This window comes from Aedes aegypti, chromosome 3 (genome assembly GCF_002204515.2).
Source record: "Aedes aegypti strain LVP_AGWG chromosome 3, AaegL5.0 Primary Assembly, whole genome shotgun sequence".
Lineage (NCBI taxonomy): Eukaryota > Metazoa > Arthropoda > Insecta > Diptera > Culicidae > Aedes > Aedes aegypti.
The window spans coordinates 377,435,103-377,453,121 of NC_035109.1; the positions used below are offsets into that span (position 1 = coordinate 377,435,103).

Here is an 18,019-nt window from a genome sequence, read left to right on the forward strand (position 1 = left end):
ATCACGAGCTTAACACAAAATCTCATTGATCTTCTTATTGAAAACATCTCCTAGAGATTATATATAACTATACAAACCAATTTTGAACCAAGTTTTGATGATATATTTTACTGTACATTCAGCTTAGCCATAGAAAACGACTGGTGAACAAAAATTTCATGGCAGATTATCTCTGATAATAACGGTCCGGGGACCGCCGCGACTTTCATCTGCACAACATCCCATCCATCCACCCACACACAGCAACAACACCATCATAATCATTAGTTTATCAGCAGCCAGCAGCAACACCACCACACACCATCGTCGTCACCGCGCTGGCGTTGATGTTATTTTTTGTCAGTCCACAGTTTTCAGTTCCTAATTAATTTTGAAACAGTCTAACTTGTAATTAAGAATCTGGTGCTATGACATCCCGGACGATGGATCATCCAAGTCCTTCCCTCCTAACCGGTCGCTGGCCCCATCGGCATGCTCTCGATGCTGGTGATGGTGGTGCCGCTGGTGGGAATTACTTCTCCTTCGACGCTGATGCTGATGTTGGTGTTGTTGGTGGTGATTTTGATGGGTTTGGGGACTGCTACTGCTACTGCTGCTACCACTACCACTACTACTGCTAGTTTCGCTTATCCTAGGCTGCCTATGCTCCTGCTGTTGGTGGCTTTCGTTGGCCACTAGAGGATCCCCAGCCGATGCCGTCGCCGAGATTGGGTCTTCTGAATCGATAAAAATAGGATCACTGCTGTCTGGGCTGCTGCCGTCACTGACTTTGGTGGCGCCATCTGCACCATCCGCATGAGGTAATGATGTTTTCAGATTATTAAGGTTATCATTATTACTGCTAGCTTCCCCACTACTGCTACTGCTACTACTACTGCTCTCTTCTCCCTGTTGAACATCCTCCTCATTATTATCGTTACTATTTACACTCTTGCTATTGATTAGCTGTTGCAAGTCGACGTCGGTCAACGGGCTGCCACCGAACTCCCGGGGGTCGTACTCGGCAAAGGCGATGTCCTTCTCCCGGCTCGGATCCGGTGTCCCCCGGAGTCGCTGGATGCGGGTTTGGACAATCTGCAGATGACGCAGGATGTAATCTTCACCCGGTGCCAATTGGTGGGCGTGCGATAGGCAGGCCTGAGCTTGGGCCAGTTTGCCCCGTTCGACGTACACCACGCAGAGGTTGTGCAGACCTTGGATGTTGACGGGGTCCAGCTGGAGGATGCGCTTGTAGCACTGTTTTTAGGTGGGATAGAATAGAAGAGATGGATATTAGCCATTTATTGATAAGTATAGAGTTCGATAATAAAGGGGCCTTCCTTAGCCGAGAGGTTAGAGTCCGCGGCTACAAAGCAAAGCCATGCTGAAGGTGTCTGAGTTCGATTCCCGGTCGATCCAGGATCTTTTCGGAATGGAAATTTCCTTGACTTCCCTTGGCATAGAGTATTATCGTACCTGCCACACGATATACGAATGCGAAAATGGCAACTTTGGCAAAGAAAGCTCTCAGTTAATAACTTTGGAAGTGCTCATAAGACCACTAAGCTGAGAAGCCGGCTCTGTCCCAGTGGGGACGTAATGCCAAGAAGAAGAAGAATAAAAACAGTCAGGATTCGCTTAGCTTAGTTGGTAGAGGTTATCTTTCATAACAGGAACATACAAATTAGAGACAATCGCAGTAATTTTATTGAATTGTAGCTGCAGGCACTATTTTGTGCATCCACGACCCCACTTCAGCGGGCAATATTGAAACGTTTTTGGCTGCGTTGATTTAGTTCAGTAGTTTCCATCCATTTTCTCCGCTTTAATTTTTGACAAGTATGTTGATGTTTTCGACTGATTGTAGTTCACACCCGGTGATTTTTCGGCTTTCAGCCTAGTGATACCGATTAAAACGTAATGTTTTTTCTACGCCCGACGCTTCAATGGGCTATGCCATCTTTTTCAAGGATTCTATAAGGTTGAACAAGGCCTAATTTCAAATTACAAATGCACAAATGAAACATTAGCAACTTACAGAAAAGTACGTTTTTTGTCTGGTGGTCTATACATAACATAGAAAATCGTCAATCTAACAGTTTCCACCGATTCCTGACAGTCAAATAACGCACGTTTAGATTTTACAATCACAAAATGATTGATAAATACTAACTACATAAATGACCCGATTTTGTCTGACCCTTGAAAAAATCAGGTCCCCTTCAAAATTTTAACTATTCATAAAAGATCTTTCTCACCTATGCTATGCATTCTCACAGTACTTTTAGCATAGCTAAATAAGATTTGCAGAAAATTCGACAACAAAAAGTTCTCCCTAAAAAGGGGCTGACAAAATCGGGTCATTAATGTATACAATTGGACACAGAAAAACTGAAAATTACAGGCATTGGACAACTACTCGATGTTACTCGCCACTTTACTATGTAGGTTCAACTTCTAATAGTCATTTTGTACTTATCATTTTTTGAAAGTTATGTCGAGGGTTATATATTGTTTTCAAGATCAGTGAGGCATACATAGATATTGGGTATTATTGTCGTTATTAGTCGTCTGGTGATTGGATATCTGTCTGTCTATGTGATTTGTTTTCGTTTTCGTCTTAACCCGTATAGGCCTGAGTGAAAGCGAAAATGCTAGAACCCTCACTGCTCAGCGAATACTTACCCGATTCAAATATTTTTTGTCAGTGTATTGGTACACATATCTTATTTCTAAAAGTACCCACACGAATGTTCCAGTGGCCGGAGTTATTCCGGTGAGTCACTGGGTCAAGTCGGGTAAAAAAGGGTTATTTTCTGGGACATGCCAGGTTACTTTTATTTATTTGCAATGACAATTATTTTAATTCGTATAGATCAGGATTTCTAAACCGGTGGTCCGCGAACCCCTAGGAGGCCTAGAAGAGTTCCCAGGGGGTCCGCGAAGCCATTGAGAGCAAGTATCGTTCCTCCTAACTTAGCTTAGCTTAGCTTAGCTTAGACTGACTACACATATCAATGGTTGCTATTCCGTGATTGACCGAAGTCAGTGAAAATGCACAAAGAATCAACTAGAAGTTCGGCTGGGATTGGCCATAATCTTCTTCAGTGTGCATAATTCAGTGCCTCTATTTATACAGGGTCAATAACGGCGCCGGCCACGTCCTTGCAGTCAGGTGGGATTGGGGGAAGGAATGTTAGTGTGTAACCTTTGCTATTTGGAGACCGTGTTTGCCTCTGCATCTCCACAAAGGTTACTGGGAGGGATGTTTGTTAATGGGGAGGATCGTTGGGTCATAGGATTCACTTTGATAAGCGATTAGACCATGATAAACAATGATTTGTGAGATATATACATGCTTATACGTAAATATAATATTTTCATTTGATATGAACAATTTCTATGTAGAGGAAAATTATGCCGACACTTGAGGTGACGAACCATTCAAAGTTTGTTGAACAAATACCTAAATGTAACATTCCTATAGCTGTCAGGACGAAAGCATGTGTTATTATATTTTACTCATTTGAAAAGAAACAAAAAACTCGATTGGTTGGGACATCATAGAACACTCTTATTCTTATGCCGACACTTACAGTGGCGAACCATCCAAAGTTTGTTGAATAAAGTGAACCTTTCGCAAGTCTACACTTGTAGTGTTGAACCATTCAAAGTATTTTTAATTACAAAAATAAAGGTATATAAGAGGTGTTCTGAAAAAAAAATGTTAAACATAAATAAATCATGAATCAGAGTTTGTGTCGACACTCACAGTGACGAACCATCCATAGTTTGTTGAAAAATCATATTTGCATCCCACCATTGTAACGATTGAATGTGCAGTCATACATATTTTATAGATTAGAAATAGTAGCATGAAACGAGCTCACCAATTGATCCGTTATCCTTGACTGAGCAGCCACAATCCACTTTCGGCTTCACTCGTTTGCTCGGCTATAAAAAAGCACTCAGGAAAAAAAAAAATAAGCGCGCGACCCAAAAAGAATAATAAAAAAAAAAAAAACTGTTCGGGCTTTCCCGACGCACTGCCCAGGAGCAAGCGTCAAGGTCGAAGGATCAAACAGAACTAACCGATCGCGGCACTTTTTCAGTTACTCCAACCGAACTCACCGATCACGCCACTTTTTCACTTACGAGACCGACGCGCGACATGTTTGATCCTGCCCTCGTCGCTTGCCCCGGGAAAAGCAAGTGTCAAGGTCGAAAGATCAAACAGAACTAACCGATCGCGGCACTTTTTCAGTTACTCCAACCGAACTCACCGATCACGCCACTTTTTCACTTACTAGACCAACGCGCGACATGTTTGATCCTGCCCTCGTCGTTCGCCCCGGCAAAAGCAAGTGTCAAGGTCGAAAGATCAAACAGAACTAACCGATCGCGGCACTTTTTCACTTTCTTCAACCGAACTCACCGATCACGCCACTTTTTCACTTACGAGACCGACGCGCGACATGTTTGATCCTGCCCTCGTCGCTTGCCCCGGGAAAAGCAAGTGTCAAGGTCGAAAGATCAAACAGAACTCCATTGAGAGCAAGTATCGTTCCTCCTAACTGATGAATAAGTCTCGCGTAAAAAATTAAAAGGGCTATTCCTCAGATTATTGAATCAGAGAAAATTTGATGTGAATATTGATCACTACATTTTCAATTCCTATTTCTCTGTATTCAAATACATGTATATGATATCTTGCTCGTTGATTGCATTTTACTATTTCAACACGGTAAAAAAAGATTTTATTCTGGAAAATGACAAAAATAAGGAAAAAATGAGATTAAATGTTAAATTAAGGCCAATTTATGAGTTTTGTTAGCGTGCCATGGTCCAAGAATATCCCAGACAACCAAAATGTACGTATAACGAAATCACCTGGAGGCTTTATATGTGCAAAATTTCACTTATAAGATGTCGCGAAAAGGCCTTCTACGTACAAAAGTGGAGGCGATATGCGTGCATATATTATGTGATGAATAATAACATACAATGCGAGTGTATAAATATTCTACCGAACCAACCTGTGATCTTATGCGACTTAACTTATGATAACAAATGTTGATTTGACAGCTGCTACGGATTGATGCGACTTACTTTGTACGAGTGTACGAGACGAAAGAAAATGTATAAAAGAACTCAGAAAAGAAGTGTTTTATGCGAGGAAACTTATCAAACTGACGAGTTTATCCACGGTGTTTTGCGGGTTTGATGTAATTAGTATGAATAAACGAGTTGTAACGTGAACTTTCATGCGATTTCTGGTTGTCTGGGATGCCCTTTGGGTTTCCAACGAATGAGCAAGAGAGAATCATTGGCCTCTCACCCTACTAAGGCCAATGACAGTTTGCATTTTTTTCTGATTGATGGAGAAAGATCCAATCATCGGCCGTTTTGAGCAGTGGATTTCAAAAAAGCGGGTATTGGCTATTTTGAAAATCGAGTTTATAACGTTTTGTAACGAGTTTTATGATTATGTTGACAATGTTTGCATAGTTTGTGTGTGTGTGTTGGGTACAGAGTTGCTTAATATCAAACAAATCAGCTGATGGCTGATGCTCAATATCGTTTGCAAGCTATCAATATCACTTTGATTTGACAACCAACAGCAGTGGTGCGACAGCGCACTCTAGATCATAATCACTACAGAATGAGTGATCACGTGGTAATTATCCATGCTAATATTGTTTTTCAGTGACCAACATATAGTTTCAACTATCTGAAGTACTGTCAAAAATATCGTACTGATAAATTGCCATTTGATGTGCTTAATATAAGGCTAAACTTAACCCATCAGTGATATCCATAGTCTAGCGCCATCAATGGTGACGGAATAACCAGCATGATGCTGATGGGATACAAAATGATCCAAATTGTATCGCAGTCGGCCTGTCGAAATCGGCAAAATATAGGCGTTGATAGTGACAGCGAGCAACTCTGGTTGGGAAATACAATCATTGACCCTTTAGAATTGTAATGCGAAAAATGTGATGAATCTCTAAGGCCCAAGTAAAAATGGAGCAAGTGTAATTTTTCACCATTTAAATCGACCAATCAAAGAAAATAAAAACACAGAGTCTCTTTATTTTGCAAGTAAACAGCTGTGTGTTCTTATTCTTAACGATTTTTCGACTTAAACTGCTTTTTTACTTCTAGCATATGCTTCATTCTTACTTGGGCCTTAATATTGCTTGGTCTCAAGAGAGCATTTTACCGAGTTGCAAATATATGATCTGTCTGAAACCAAAGGAACAAAATACCTTTCAACGTAAATTCTTGGTTATCGACTATCTCAGTCTTAATCTGAGATAGCCGGCCAACCAAGAATTTACGCTTCAACTTCCAGCCGCAACCCCCAGTAGTTCCTTTCAACTCTGAAAATACTGAAAAATATCAATCATGACCCATCATGGGTCACTGGAATAACTCCGACCACAGGAACATACCTTTTAGATCCTTTTAGAAACTAGATATGAGTACGATAAGTACTGACAAAAAATTGGGTACATGTACCAATAGTGGAGGTACGATTGAACTTTATTCAACCGCCTGAATTCAAGAAGCCCAATCAATGTACATGTTAATGTTGTAACGGGAAGTAATAACCATTGACTCAACAAGAAGAATGATTCCATCGCAGTAATCCACGGCATGTCTGTGAAAAATAATACCTCCACTATTGGTACACTGTTTAACACCGCTGACGCTATGACGGATCCCTGTAGTAACTTGTCCGTATGAACATGAAACTATTGAGAACCAGAGCAACCGGTCCAAAGCCCGGATAAAGTGTGGATGGTTGTGATGGTTGTTATCCATGGCCAATCGTGTAAAGAAAATGGATACAGTGGGGGACCGAAATTCGCTTAGTCTCGAAATCGTAGACGTACGAATCTCGGCCCCAACGCCAAGGAGTGATGCGACCCGTGCCGATGGAAGAATGGTTGAGGGGGTTTCATAAATGCTCAATCACACACGGAGCCTGAAGAGCACCAGGGCGAACTCTTCAGTATGCAGCTCTTGCTGCATTATGGCAGGGTAATGATGCAGTTGACCTTTATTTCCCTAGCGACTCGTGGGACCAACAAAATGAATACCAGTGTTAGCAAACCAATCAAAGGTGACGACTGCCTCACACAGTCGGAAGAGATGGAAGTGGAGAACTCACCAGCTACTGTGCAGTTCACAAGAGGAGATGGAATCTACTCCGTCCCAAAAACCCAACGCACCGGGCAAGTCCAGCGCGGGACATTCAGAAGATCCTGGTATCCCCTCGTCGATTAAATCGGTGAATACGGACGACGACAAGGATGATGGAATCAAGGTCGTTATCAACACCCCTAAACCTGTACCATCCAAAAAAGGACCCAAAATGGACGATCCTATGGATGGTGAGGAAGCTGAAGGCAATGAAACTCCCAGAAAAAAACCTAACGCGCTCAAAACGAAGCAGCTCAAAGCTCTCCGGGAAAGCGGACTAAGCCGAAACGAGGCTTTATCCAAAATCCTGGCAAAAGAGGGTACTGTGCTTGCTTCTTCTAAGCGAACGAGAAACGACCTTGATAAATTTGCTACGGTTGAAGAGGATTCAAAGCCGCAGAAGATGAAACACCAGTTAGATCCCCGAGAGCGCGCTGAAAAATCCTCAAGCTCAGTGCCACGAAAAGGTGGGTCCAAACGACAAGCCACTGGTCAGAGCTACAGCGATATGACCAAGCGTGTGAAGGTCGGGATAATACCCAATAACTTTCCAACCGCCCAGCTCACGACGGCTCAACTAGACGTTCTACAGGATGCTCTGTTGCTTAAAGTGGAACAACAGCGTGATGAGCCACTGAAACCCAAATTCTGTAACCTTGTCTACAAATCTGGCTACATGGGTATAATTTGCAAGGATCAAGAGACAGCTGAGTGGGTTAAAGAAACAACACTTTCAATAAATACCTGGGAAGGTGCTGAGTTGGTTGCACTGAACGAGGAAGACATTCCCCGCTAAGAGTTTCTTCGAGCATTCTTCTCTCAAAGCTTAACCTTCGCGTACGAACGCATTAAGGCTCTCATAGAGATCCAGAACGGGTTGAAAACAACGAATTGGCGTATCGTGAAAAGGTCCATCCTCAATGACATCCATGTCGAATTGATCTTTACGGTAGATGGATCGTCAATGGACATGCTGTCGAAATCCAAGTTCATTCTCAACTATCGATTTGGAGAAATCCAGTTGAGGAAAATTAAGAGGACACCCTCCGTTTCCAACCACAAGCCGAATAAGAAAATTCTGAGGAAGCCCCTGATTCAAACAGTGGTAAAAGGAACGCAATTTCTCGCCCAAAGACCACCATGAAGGCTAGCGTGTCCGCAGTGCCGGGTTTGGGCTTCGGGGGGCCCGGGTCAGATCTCATAAAGGGGCCCTTTCATACAAAATTTAGCACGTTTTGGGATTCCACAAACCAACGTATTGGATTTGAGTTTTGAACGAAACGGTCGGTCCAAAGATATGAGGGGCCCAAATGAAAAGTGTATTGTGAGCTATATACATTAAAAAATTCAACTATTTTCAAGCTTTCCAATAGCGTTTTTAGCTGATTTTTCCGTCCAATGGGAAAAATATAACAATTGTTAGAAGACTGGCTCGTTGTTCTTCTTCTATATAATTTGTATGGAGTGAAAAATTGCTAAAAATCTATAAAGCCGTTTTTGTTCAAATCTTCTTTGATTCTATTTACTACAAGTTTCCAGTTTGTCTTCGGTTGGAAAAAAAATACAATACTGGCAAAAAACACAGCTTCTAACGAAACGATTGACCTGGAATTTGAACTACATGTTAGAAATAACTTTAAACTAGGTCTGTGAAAAAATCATCAAATTCTATGCAAAAGCGTCTAAGCTTTAAAAATTCGCCAATTTTTTACAAAAATGTCCAAATTTTAATACTAAGATATTTTGAAAACAAACAATTTACGATAAGTACAATCTGCTACAAAGTTTTGCATTTCAAGTAAGTGATGAAATTTGTAGAAGCATGCCTACTTCTAAATATGCACATTTAAAAAAAATCCAATTTAAATTTGTTGGCATGTTTTTTAAAATAGTAATTATTTTAATATCTTCTAAACTCTTGAATAGAATTTCTCATGAATCAAATTTCAAGTTATTTATGAGATGTAATTCAAAGTTCAGGTCAATTGGTTCGTTAGAAGCTATTATACAGTTCCCTTGACTAGAACATTTTATATGAATATCGGCCTTTATGTACTTATTTTTCTTGCCACTACTGAAGCAAAGCTAAGCCTATACTGAATTCAAAGAAAACTGCATCATCTATGGCATACAAAATAGAATAGATATATAAAAATACTGACTACTGGCTTCTGATAGAATTGCAAATAAGTTTAATGTTCTGATTCTGGAACCCAATAAACTCTTTGAATTGAACAGTGTTCTACGGGTTTAACCGTATTTTTTTAAGATCATGCAAAAACCTTGAGCGCATTTTTAATTCCAATATATTTTTAAAACTAATTAGAGAAGAATTTTGAAAATTTTGGCTTAAATTTTCTTGTAATATATTGAAGGATAATCGTTGATCAAACAATACTGTGAGATTTAGATATTAGGTGAAGAAAAACAATTTACATAAATATTAGAAAGTTGACTTAAACGTATGAATTGAATGTCTAAAGAGAAGATATTGAAAGGTATTTCAAATTTTTTTTGGCATTAATTTTGGTTCATCGGGGGGCCCCCTTAATCGGGGGGGTCGGGGCATTTGCCTCCTTGGCACCCACCCAAATCCGGGCCTGCGTGTCCGCTCCTAAAGGAAAAGTTCCGAGCTCAGCTTCAATTCCCTGCTCAAGTGGTACCAACCCAATGGTATCTAAAACTAGCAGTGGAAAAGAAATGAGTGAAGTCTTGACCACAGGGGCGAAACTCGCAGGCCTGGATGTGATGGGTGGGAAAAACAAAGTTCTGAAACCTAACCCGAAACAAAACCGTGATGATCCGCAACATCCAAAGAAGGGCGATGCTCGCCTGGATAAAAGCGGAACTCTTAAATATGGCGCTTAAGGCAGTTCAAGTGAATCTCCACCACGCACAGAGTGCAACAGATGTGCTCTGTCGGAGATTCACAAAGGAAAAATTGACGGTGGCGCTTATTCAGGAGCCGTGGGTCAATAAAACCAGGATACAAGGTATTAAACTAAACTCATGTAAGTTGGTATATGATGCTAGCCAGCTATCTCCAAGAGCGTCTATCTTAATACGTAATAAAACTAAATGTTTTCCTATTACAGAATTCATTAAAAAGGACATCGTGGCAGTCAGGATAGAGGTGCCCACCGCTAGGGGAATATCTGAGATCCTCATGGTTTCAGCGTATTTTCCTGGCGATGCGGAGGATATTCCTCCACCAGAGATAGCTGCGATTGTCCATTACAGCCGTATCCATAACATCCCGTTCGTCATTGGTTGCGACGCGAACGCGCATCACACCGTATGGGGAAGTACAGATATCAACACCAGAGGTGAGTATCTTTTAAAGTTTCTTTCCTCCAAAAACATCAATATATGCAATGTTGGCGACAAGCCTACATTTTCAAACTCCATTCGACAGGAAGTGTTGGATTTGACTTTATGTAGTCCATCTATTTCTGACTAAATAAAAAATTGGCATGTTTCTGATGAAACATCAATGTCAGACCACAAACACATAATATTCGATTGGGAAGGGAATCTAACGATAGAAAGAACGTTTAAAGATCCTAAGAAAACTGATTGGGAAACCTATTCAGCAATTCTCCAATCTGAATCATACATAATTGAAAATAATATTAAATCCATAATGCAGTTGGAATCGGCGTCCGCTTGCATTAAAAACAAAATTCTTATTGCTTATCAAGAGAGTTGCTCGACTAGAACAACTAGTTCGAGTAGAGATGTTCCATGGTGGAACAAAACTCTAGATAAGCTCAGAAAAACAGCGCGTAGAGAATTTAACCGCGCTATGCGTACTTCTGATTGGAGCCTATACAAAAAAGGATGTGATAGTTGCGGTATCCGTTATTTTCTTATGGGAACCTCCACTATAGAAACACTTTACCGCAACTTTTGGTACAAGTAAGAAAAGTTTTAGCAATTTCAGTGATATTTCATTCAATACGCCGATTTGCAGTGTCGGTTCTGTGGCTAATGTAAAAAAATTAGTGAAAACAGCATTACCGCAACTATAGGAACACCCACAACTAAGGGAACACATACCCTAGTTGAAATCGTATTCGCTGAGCGGTGAGCGTTTTCGACAAACTTTAAGGTGAAGATAAATCGAAGCCAAACTTCAAATTTTCAAGAGCATGGATCTGGAGAACCAAACATCCGTTTAAGCTGAAAACTTAATCGATTGGTCACTAGCTGGTGGTGACCAATCGATTAGGTTTTCAACACAAACGGATGTTTGGTTTTCCAGATCCGTGCTCTTGAATATTTGAGCTTTGGCTTCGATTCATCTTCACCTTAACAGAATAAAATTAGCTTTCAATTTGTGGTAATAGCAAGTGGATTTGATTTCCTAAATGCTAGTTATGATTTTTCAAACCTTAAAATAAGTCCAAAAACACATTTTCAACTTGAAGCATACTGTAATCTTTATCAAATGAGTTGAAAATTTGACCAGACGTTGTTTTTAGCATAAAAATTCAGAATACTGCTTGACCGGAAGATTTACAGACATTTTTTCAAATATGAACAGGTCTACTGTTTAGCAAGCTTGCGTACGAGGGGTCTACCAATTTGAGAAAAATTGAAACCCTCTAATTTTAGCATATACTAGCGCTCAGTGACATAAAATTGGAATTCTAACAATAATGGCGGCCTGGTTTGTGTGTGTGTGTGTGTGTGTGTACAATCCACCTCCCACTGACCGGCAGTGCTTTTATGGAAGAAAATTGTATGCATGTATTTGTTGATACCCTTCGATATCTTTATATATGCAGACAATTTTAGCCCGGGAGATGAAAGGTGATAGCTCTACTGAAATTCCAACGACCCATTTCAAGAATGGCAGTAAATACACACACATTCTGAGGTCATTTTCATATACAGTAAGCCCCGCATAAAAACACCCAGATATCAAATGGATATCTGAAATATTTTTACACTTCCCGAATCGAACATTAAATGTTCGACCCTGGCACGTATTTAGTTTCATATGGAAATAGGTATGTAAATAATAATAAAGAATGATTTTACCAGGATGTAATGCTGTTTCTTCCGTCGCAGCACTGTGCTTACCGCAAAATACAACGCACTTTTACACTGCACTGCGCGCGAAACACGATTAATCCAAATACGTACCCAGCAAGACGCTCCAAAACAGAGAAAAAAAAAAAAAAAATCTCTGGCGACGAAAACACGCACGAAACCGTCAGCAAAATCTATCGGACGACGCAAAACCGAACTGTCCTGCTTGGGCTTCACGAAGCACTGCCCAGCAAGACGCACCCAAACAGGGGGAAAAAAATTCTCCGGCAACGAAAATACGCGCGAATCCGTCAGCCAAATCAATCGGACGACGCAAAACCGAACTGTCCTGCTTGGGCTTCACGAAGCACTGCCCAGCAAGACGCTCCAAAACAGGGGGGAAAAATTCTCCGGCAACGAAAACGCGCGAATCCATCAGCAAAATCAATCGGACGACGCAAAACCGAACTGTCCTGCTTGGGCTTCACGAAGCACTCAACAATAATGGCGGCCTGGTTTCAGCGAAAATTGCTCAGTGTATATCCTAGGATTAAGGTATTTATCTTGGGATTTCAGTGTGGATCTTGGTGTGTAGATCCTAAGATTCTCGCCTGGATTCTGGTATTTCTGTGTGGATCCTTCGATAACAATGTGAATCTTAGGATTAAAGTGTGGATCTTGGAATTTCAGTATGGATTCTGGGATTCCAGTGTAGATCCTGGTATTTCAGTGCAGAGAATGGATTTTCAGTGTAGATCCTGTAATTAATGTGTGGATCGTAGGATTCTGTGATTGTAATGTGAAACGCAGGATGTTAGTGGATACCGGAACCGATCCTAAATTTCCAGTGTGAATTTTTAGATTCCCATGCGGATCCTGATCCTGGGGTTCCAGCGTGGATTTTCGTCTTACAACAGTAAGGGTATTCCAGGTATTCCAGTATAGATTTTCAGATTTTAGCTAGCTTCCGATCCGAAGAAGACTTCCCGGGAAATGAAATTTCCCGGGATTCCCGTTTCTAGGGAAATGGTTTTCTGTTCCCCGGGATTCCCGAATTTACTGGAAAACTCTCATTGCCCGGAAAATTCTATTTCATAAAAGAATTGACCGATGTAAGACTCTAATTGGATCTTATTCTAGTGCTTGACAAAATTTGTTCAATGTTGGCAGATATCATTTTGAAGTTATATTATTTGTTAGAAATGAGCTTCACTATTAATATTATTGCATGAAATGTTGATTAAACGTTTTTTTTCTAAATTTGTCCAAGACCTGAAATTTTGTTAGTGAAACATAAATAAATTACTTAGAAAAAAACAGTAATTTCATGGATTTCACTCTTTTCCCAATAATTTACGGGCATCAATTGTAATACGCATGATTTTTTTTTTTTGAAAATGTATCATATTTCCTTTATTTTTACGTCTGTCAGGATTTCTTAAGTTTGCTTGCTATCTTTTTGTTTCATATGCCCTGCAAACATTTACAAAAATCCCAAACCAAATTAGCGTCAAGGGAACTTGTTTCTTTGGCAACATCCTTCATTAAGGTTTGAATATTGAGTTTTCACTATGGAATGATAAGTTTGTACGTACATTACAGTACTAACGTGTTTGGAATATTTTTCAAAATTTCTCCATAGTAATTTCCATATAAACCTACATCGTCTTTGGTGTCGCAGAACTCTATTTTTATGGTTAGGATGGTAAGGATACGGAAGATTGGATTTTAAAACATTTTTAAATTTTGAATCGCCCTAGTGTGCATCTACAAACAATAATGTGTTGTATGTGTTTCGTAGGAAAGTGACGTTTCAGCATCATTTTGTGGTGTGATTCTCATTTTTTTCAAGCAAACCTTGCTTTGTTATTTAAATTTATGGTGACACTATGTTTGTCACGATATCTAGCCACTTTTTGATGCGCCATACCACAAAAATAATCAATTCTATTCATTATTTAAATATTTTGCATGAATATTGCCCACTGTGTACTGTAAAAAATGTGTTCGCAAATTTTCATTTAAGTGACGAATTTTGCCTTCTCTTGTTTTGTGATACTTCAGAAAAAATCAGGTGATTACAATAAATGTAAAGCAATTTGGGCGTTAATGAGTTAAGGAAATTGGCAATTGGCATTAGCATTAACTCAAGATTTAATTTTATGCATAATCTAACGTATGTTCACTGTGATGCTTACTCTCAGATTTTTTTTTTATAATCATTGCATTGCAGCTTCTTCGAATACATCATTTCAATCCAATGCGTCGTTTTTGTGTTGTATATTTACAAAACATGAAAATCGTGTTTTCGGAAAAACCCTTTCAAACACTGTCCCTGTTAGATGGCAGTTACATTCAAGTATGGAAAATTATTGTTAAGTTGAAGAGACTTAACTTTGTGCAAAGTGAGGAAGTGTTTTAGTTTGAGTGCTTCATCCATGTTGAAGACTTGTCAAATATTATTTTATGCACGTTGCACGTCTCGAGCAACACATTCTGTTATAAACGAGACTCAACCGCAATTTCCATGTTCTGCACAGAGAGTATGTAATTTTCGGCTTATATCATGCACATAAAGAGAATTGAAATAGTTGTAGCTGATAAGTATTGTACCTTAAAGTATAAATACAATACTAATCCTCCATTACACAGTTTTCAAAATAAAAAGTAATCACAAGTAATCTAGGAGCAGAAGTTATTACAAGCATCCTACTTTCATGACGATGTACTTTAATTAAATGGATACCAATTACTATGTATATTGAGCAATCACAGTACATATTACCAATTGTGTTGATGATAATTCCCCATTTTACCCTACTATTCTACTTATTTTCCTGCAGCATAATTTCTACTTACATTCTCCGCCGCATCCAGGTCCTTGATGTTGTTGATGTAGATATCACCGAGCAGAATCAGTCCCTTAATGTGATCCGGGTGATACTTGACCAACTGATTGAGGAACGGTGCCGCCTCGAGTGGTCGGTGGTCATCGGCCAGCAGCAACGCCAGGTTGAACAGCGCACTCCTGAAATCCTGCTTAAGATGCACCGCCCTTCGGAACCAGTTTTCCGCCTCATCCGTGTTGCGATCATCCATCGCCAGCATGCCCAGGTTGAAGTGCACCCGTTCATTAGATTCTGTAATTAGTCGGAGGGGAAATCCGGTTAATGTGCTTATCAAGATAGCGCGCCATTTTCCGGGAAGCTATTTACCATCTTTAGCCAACAGTTTCAGCAACCGCTCGCGGGCAATTTTCCTCAGTTCGGGTCGACCAAGCTCCTGCAGCAGAATGGCCGAGTTTAGCAGCGCTTGCTCGTGCTCCGGATCGAACTCCAGAGCTTTGTCGAGGTAGGCCAGCGCTTGGGAGGCTTTTCCTTGTTCCAGGAAGACAACCCCGAGCTGAAAACGAGAACGAGATGGATTACAAATAAAAATCAGCGAGACCAAAATGCTAAGGCAATTAGGAATGATGCGGACGGACAGCGGGATTCAAATCGAGAATTGGACCATTCCTCGAACTGCCATCCCACGCTGTGGACTTCGGGCAATGTAACAGAAGCGTTTCAACTTAAAACGAAACGAAATACCACCATTCCTAACGTTCAACATCCGAAACGGAAAGTGAGCGGGCGGAAAACCGGAGAAAAACACGACGTGATGAATACCAAATCGTGGGAAAATGATCGAAAGTGAAAAATGAGCCTTCCCTTCCCCCCTCATTGCGGGAACAACGAGGAGCAGAAAAACCGAACAGGGACAACCGGCTTCCACCAATGGGCGTAGTCAGAACTCTCGTCTCACTCTAGCTCTTAGATAATAAAATGGTTTGTGTTTGAATATTTCCAATATTATATTCACCGTATAAGTGTTTTTCAAAACTGCGTTATGATAAATTGTTGTACCCCATCAACTAAAAATCAGATTTCGTCGAGGATTCACACTAAAAATAAATTAAATTTTTAAGATTCCTAACTGAGAGCTTTCTTCGTAATTGTAGGACCCTATTGGTGAATGATGTCTTGGCGGTCATTCACCCCATGATAAAAATCCCGGCTACACCTTTGCTTCTACCCACTGCGTCATGTCCACGAGATGCGGCGTGGCATCTCCCTGGAAAAGACAATAATCGCTGTTGTATTTGCTTAAATTTGCATAAAATGAAGCGCGCTCGAGCGTTACTTTTGCTGGGTGCTTTTTTTCTCTCTCACATAGTGTTGTTGGGAGTGAAATAGAAGAAAAAAAAGTCTACTTCCAAGAATGTCAGCGACAGCCAGCATCCGGTCGTTTGAAATGGGTGTATCCTGGCAACGACGGCGACGAAGGACGATGTCATCCATGATGATGAAACCGACCCTCAGCCAGCCAACCGACCGTCCAAGATGAGGTTATTTATTGTTCTCGTTTGTACCATGGGGAGGGGTCATCCGTCGGTCATCGGAGAGGGGCCAAGGCCAATCCTCGGTGGTGCACTATGGGCAGTTTGCATAAAGTGTCGTGGTCGTCATATGTCATATTTATGAGTTTTTTGAAACACTTCATTTGTTCTAAAAAACAAGTTTTTAAGTGGTAATAAATCGTTGAGCTGTTCAGTAGAATATCAATAAGTAACCCGAGCAAAGCTTGAGATCATATTGAAAACTAATTTTGATGTTGTGCTGTCGCGGATTTTGATAACTCAGTTTGTTGTCATTTTGGTCGTTTTAACGGTTAAAATATCAAAACTGAGAGAAGAAAAATGTTCCCATGAAATCAAATTGAAAACTCTTTTTGCTGTCAGTGAAAGCAAATTGAAAACAGTTTCTGCTGTCATTGAAAGCAAATTGAGAACTCGCTGAGATATACATATTTTCGATTGATATTGAAACATGGTTGCGACTAGATAAATGCTTTATTTTTATATTCTCGTAGTATTTAAACATGTAGCACGAATAAATTTATAATTAAATAAAAAGAAAATATAAGTTAAAATTTAAAATGATAGCAGAAAGAAAACAAAATATGACATCGAATATTTTATTGATAAATTGATATCAAATTATGATATCAGCTTGATGCTGAAAACAATATATGTTTTCAACTTGCTTTCATTTTGATGTTGGACTTTGCTCGGGAAGTGTAAGCCGAATTTAGTACTATACCATTTAATTTACTGTTCAGTAACGATCCTTTAGTTGACATCTTAAACAATCATAGCGATGAAAACAAATTTTAGCTTGGGACGAAATGGAGAAAGTTCAAAATGTGCACTAAAGTAATTTTGTTTTTCTATGAGAAATGAGAAATTCTATGAGAAACATGTTTCGATAATGCAGTATATATTTTTTTGCTTTCTTAAGAATATCAAGTTTGACATACTGTATCAACATTTACATTCCAGGAATATCTTAATAGAAGTTTCACTCTGGCATCGTAAAAAAAAAACAACATCCAATCAAGTTGAATTTTTCGGTTTTTTGGCCACCACATCGTTCATAGTGTGGTGGACAAATTTTTTTTCCTGGCGACTCATTCGGTGCTTTCAACTATTGGGCACCCAGACTGCGTGCTATTTATGCGCTGGCTGGTCATCGGATGCCACGGCGGCATGGCTCGTGACCGAGCGCCAGACAAGTTAATGAACTTTGATGTGGATCCCTTGTGGGACGACAAACTGGTGGCCGGGCTTGTGTGGATGGATGGGAGAAGGGTCAGCCGGACCAGGAGAATTTGCTTCAATTTGTGTGATGGTGTATGTGTCATTGGCGTAAGTTTTTCATTATTATCAATGTTTGGGGTTGATCTTGATTTC

At 40.1% G+C, this 18,019-nt stretch overlaps 1 protein-coding gene across 5 annotated transcripts in view; it reads right to left on the minus strand.

Annotated features, from left to right (window-relative positions):
- Positions 1 to 267: 267 nt before the first annotated feature.
- LOC5567482 (transmembrane and TPR repeat-containing protein CG4050) overlaps positions 268 to 18,019 on the minus strand; it is a 920,140-nt gene continuing 902,388 nt past the window's right edge. For all 5 annotated transcript variants that reach the window (XM_021852555.1, XM_021852557.1, XM_021852556.1 and 2 more), the window contains exons 11-13: positions 15,444 to 15,630; positions 15,088 to 15,368; positions 268 to 1,236 (exon numbers count right to left, since the gene is read on the minus strand). In XM_021852555.1, the coding sequence (XP_021708247.1) occupies positions 406 to 1,236; positions 15,088 to 15,368; positions 15,444 to 15,630 (1,299 nt within the window). In that variant the 3' untranslated portion in view covers positions 268 to 405. The remainder of the gene's footprint in view (positions 1,237 to 15,087; positions 15,369 to 15,443; positions 15,631 to 18,019) is intronic.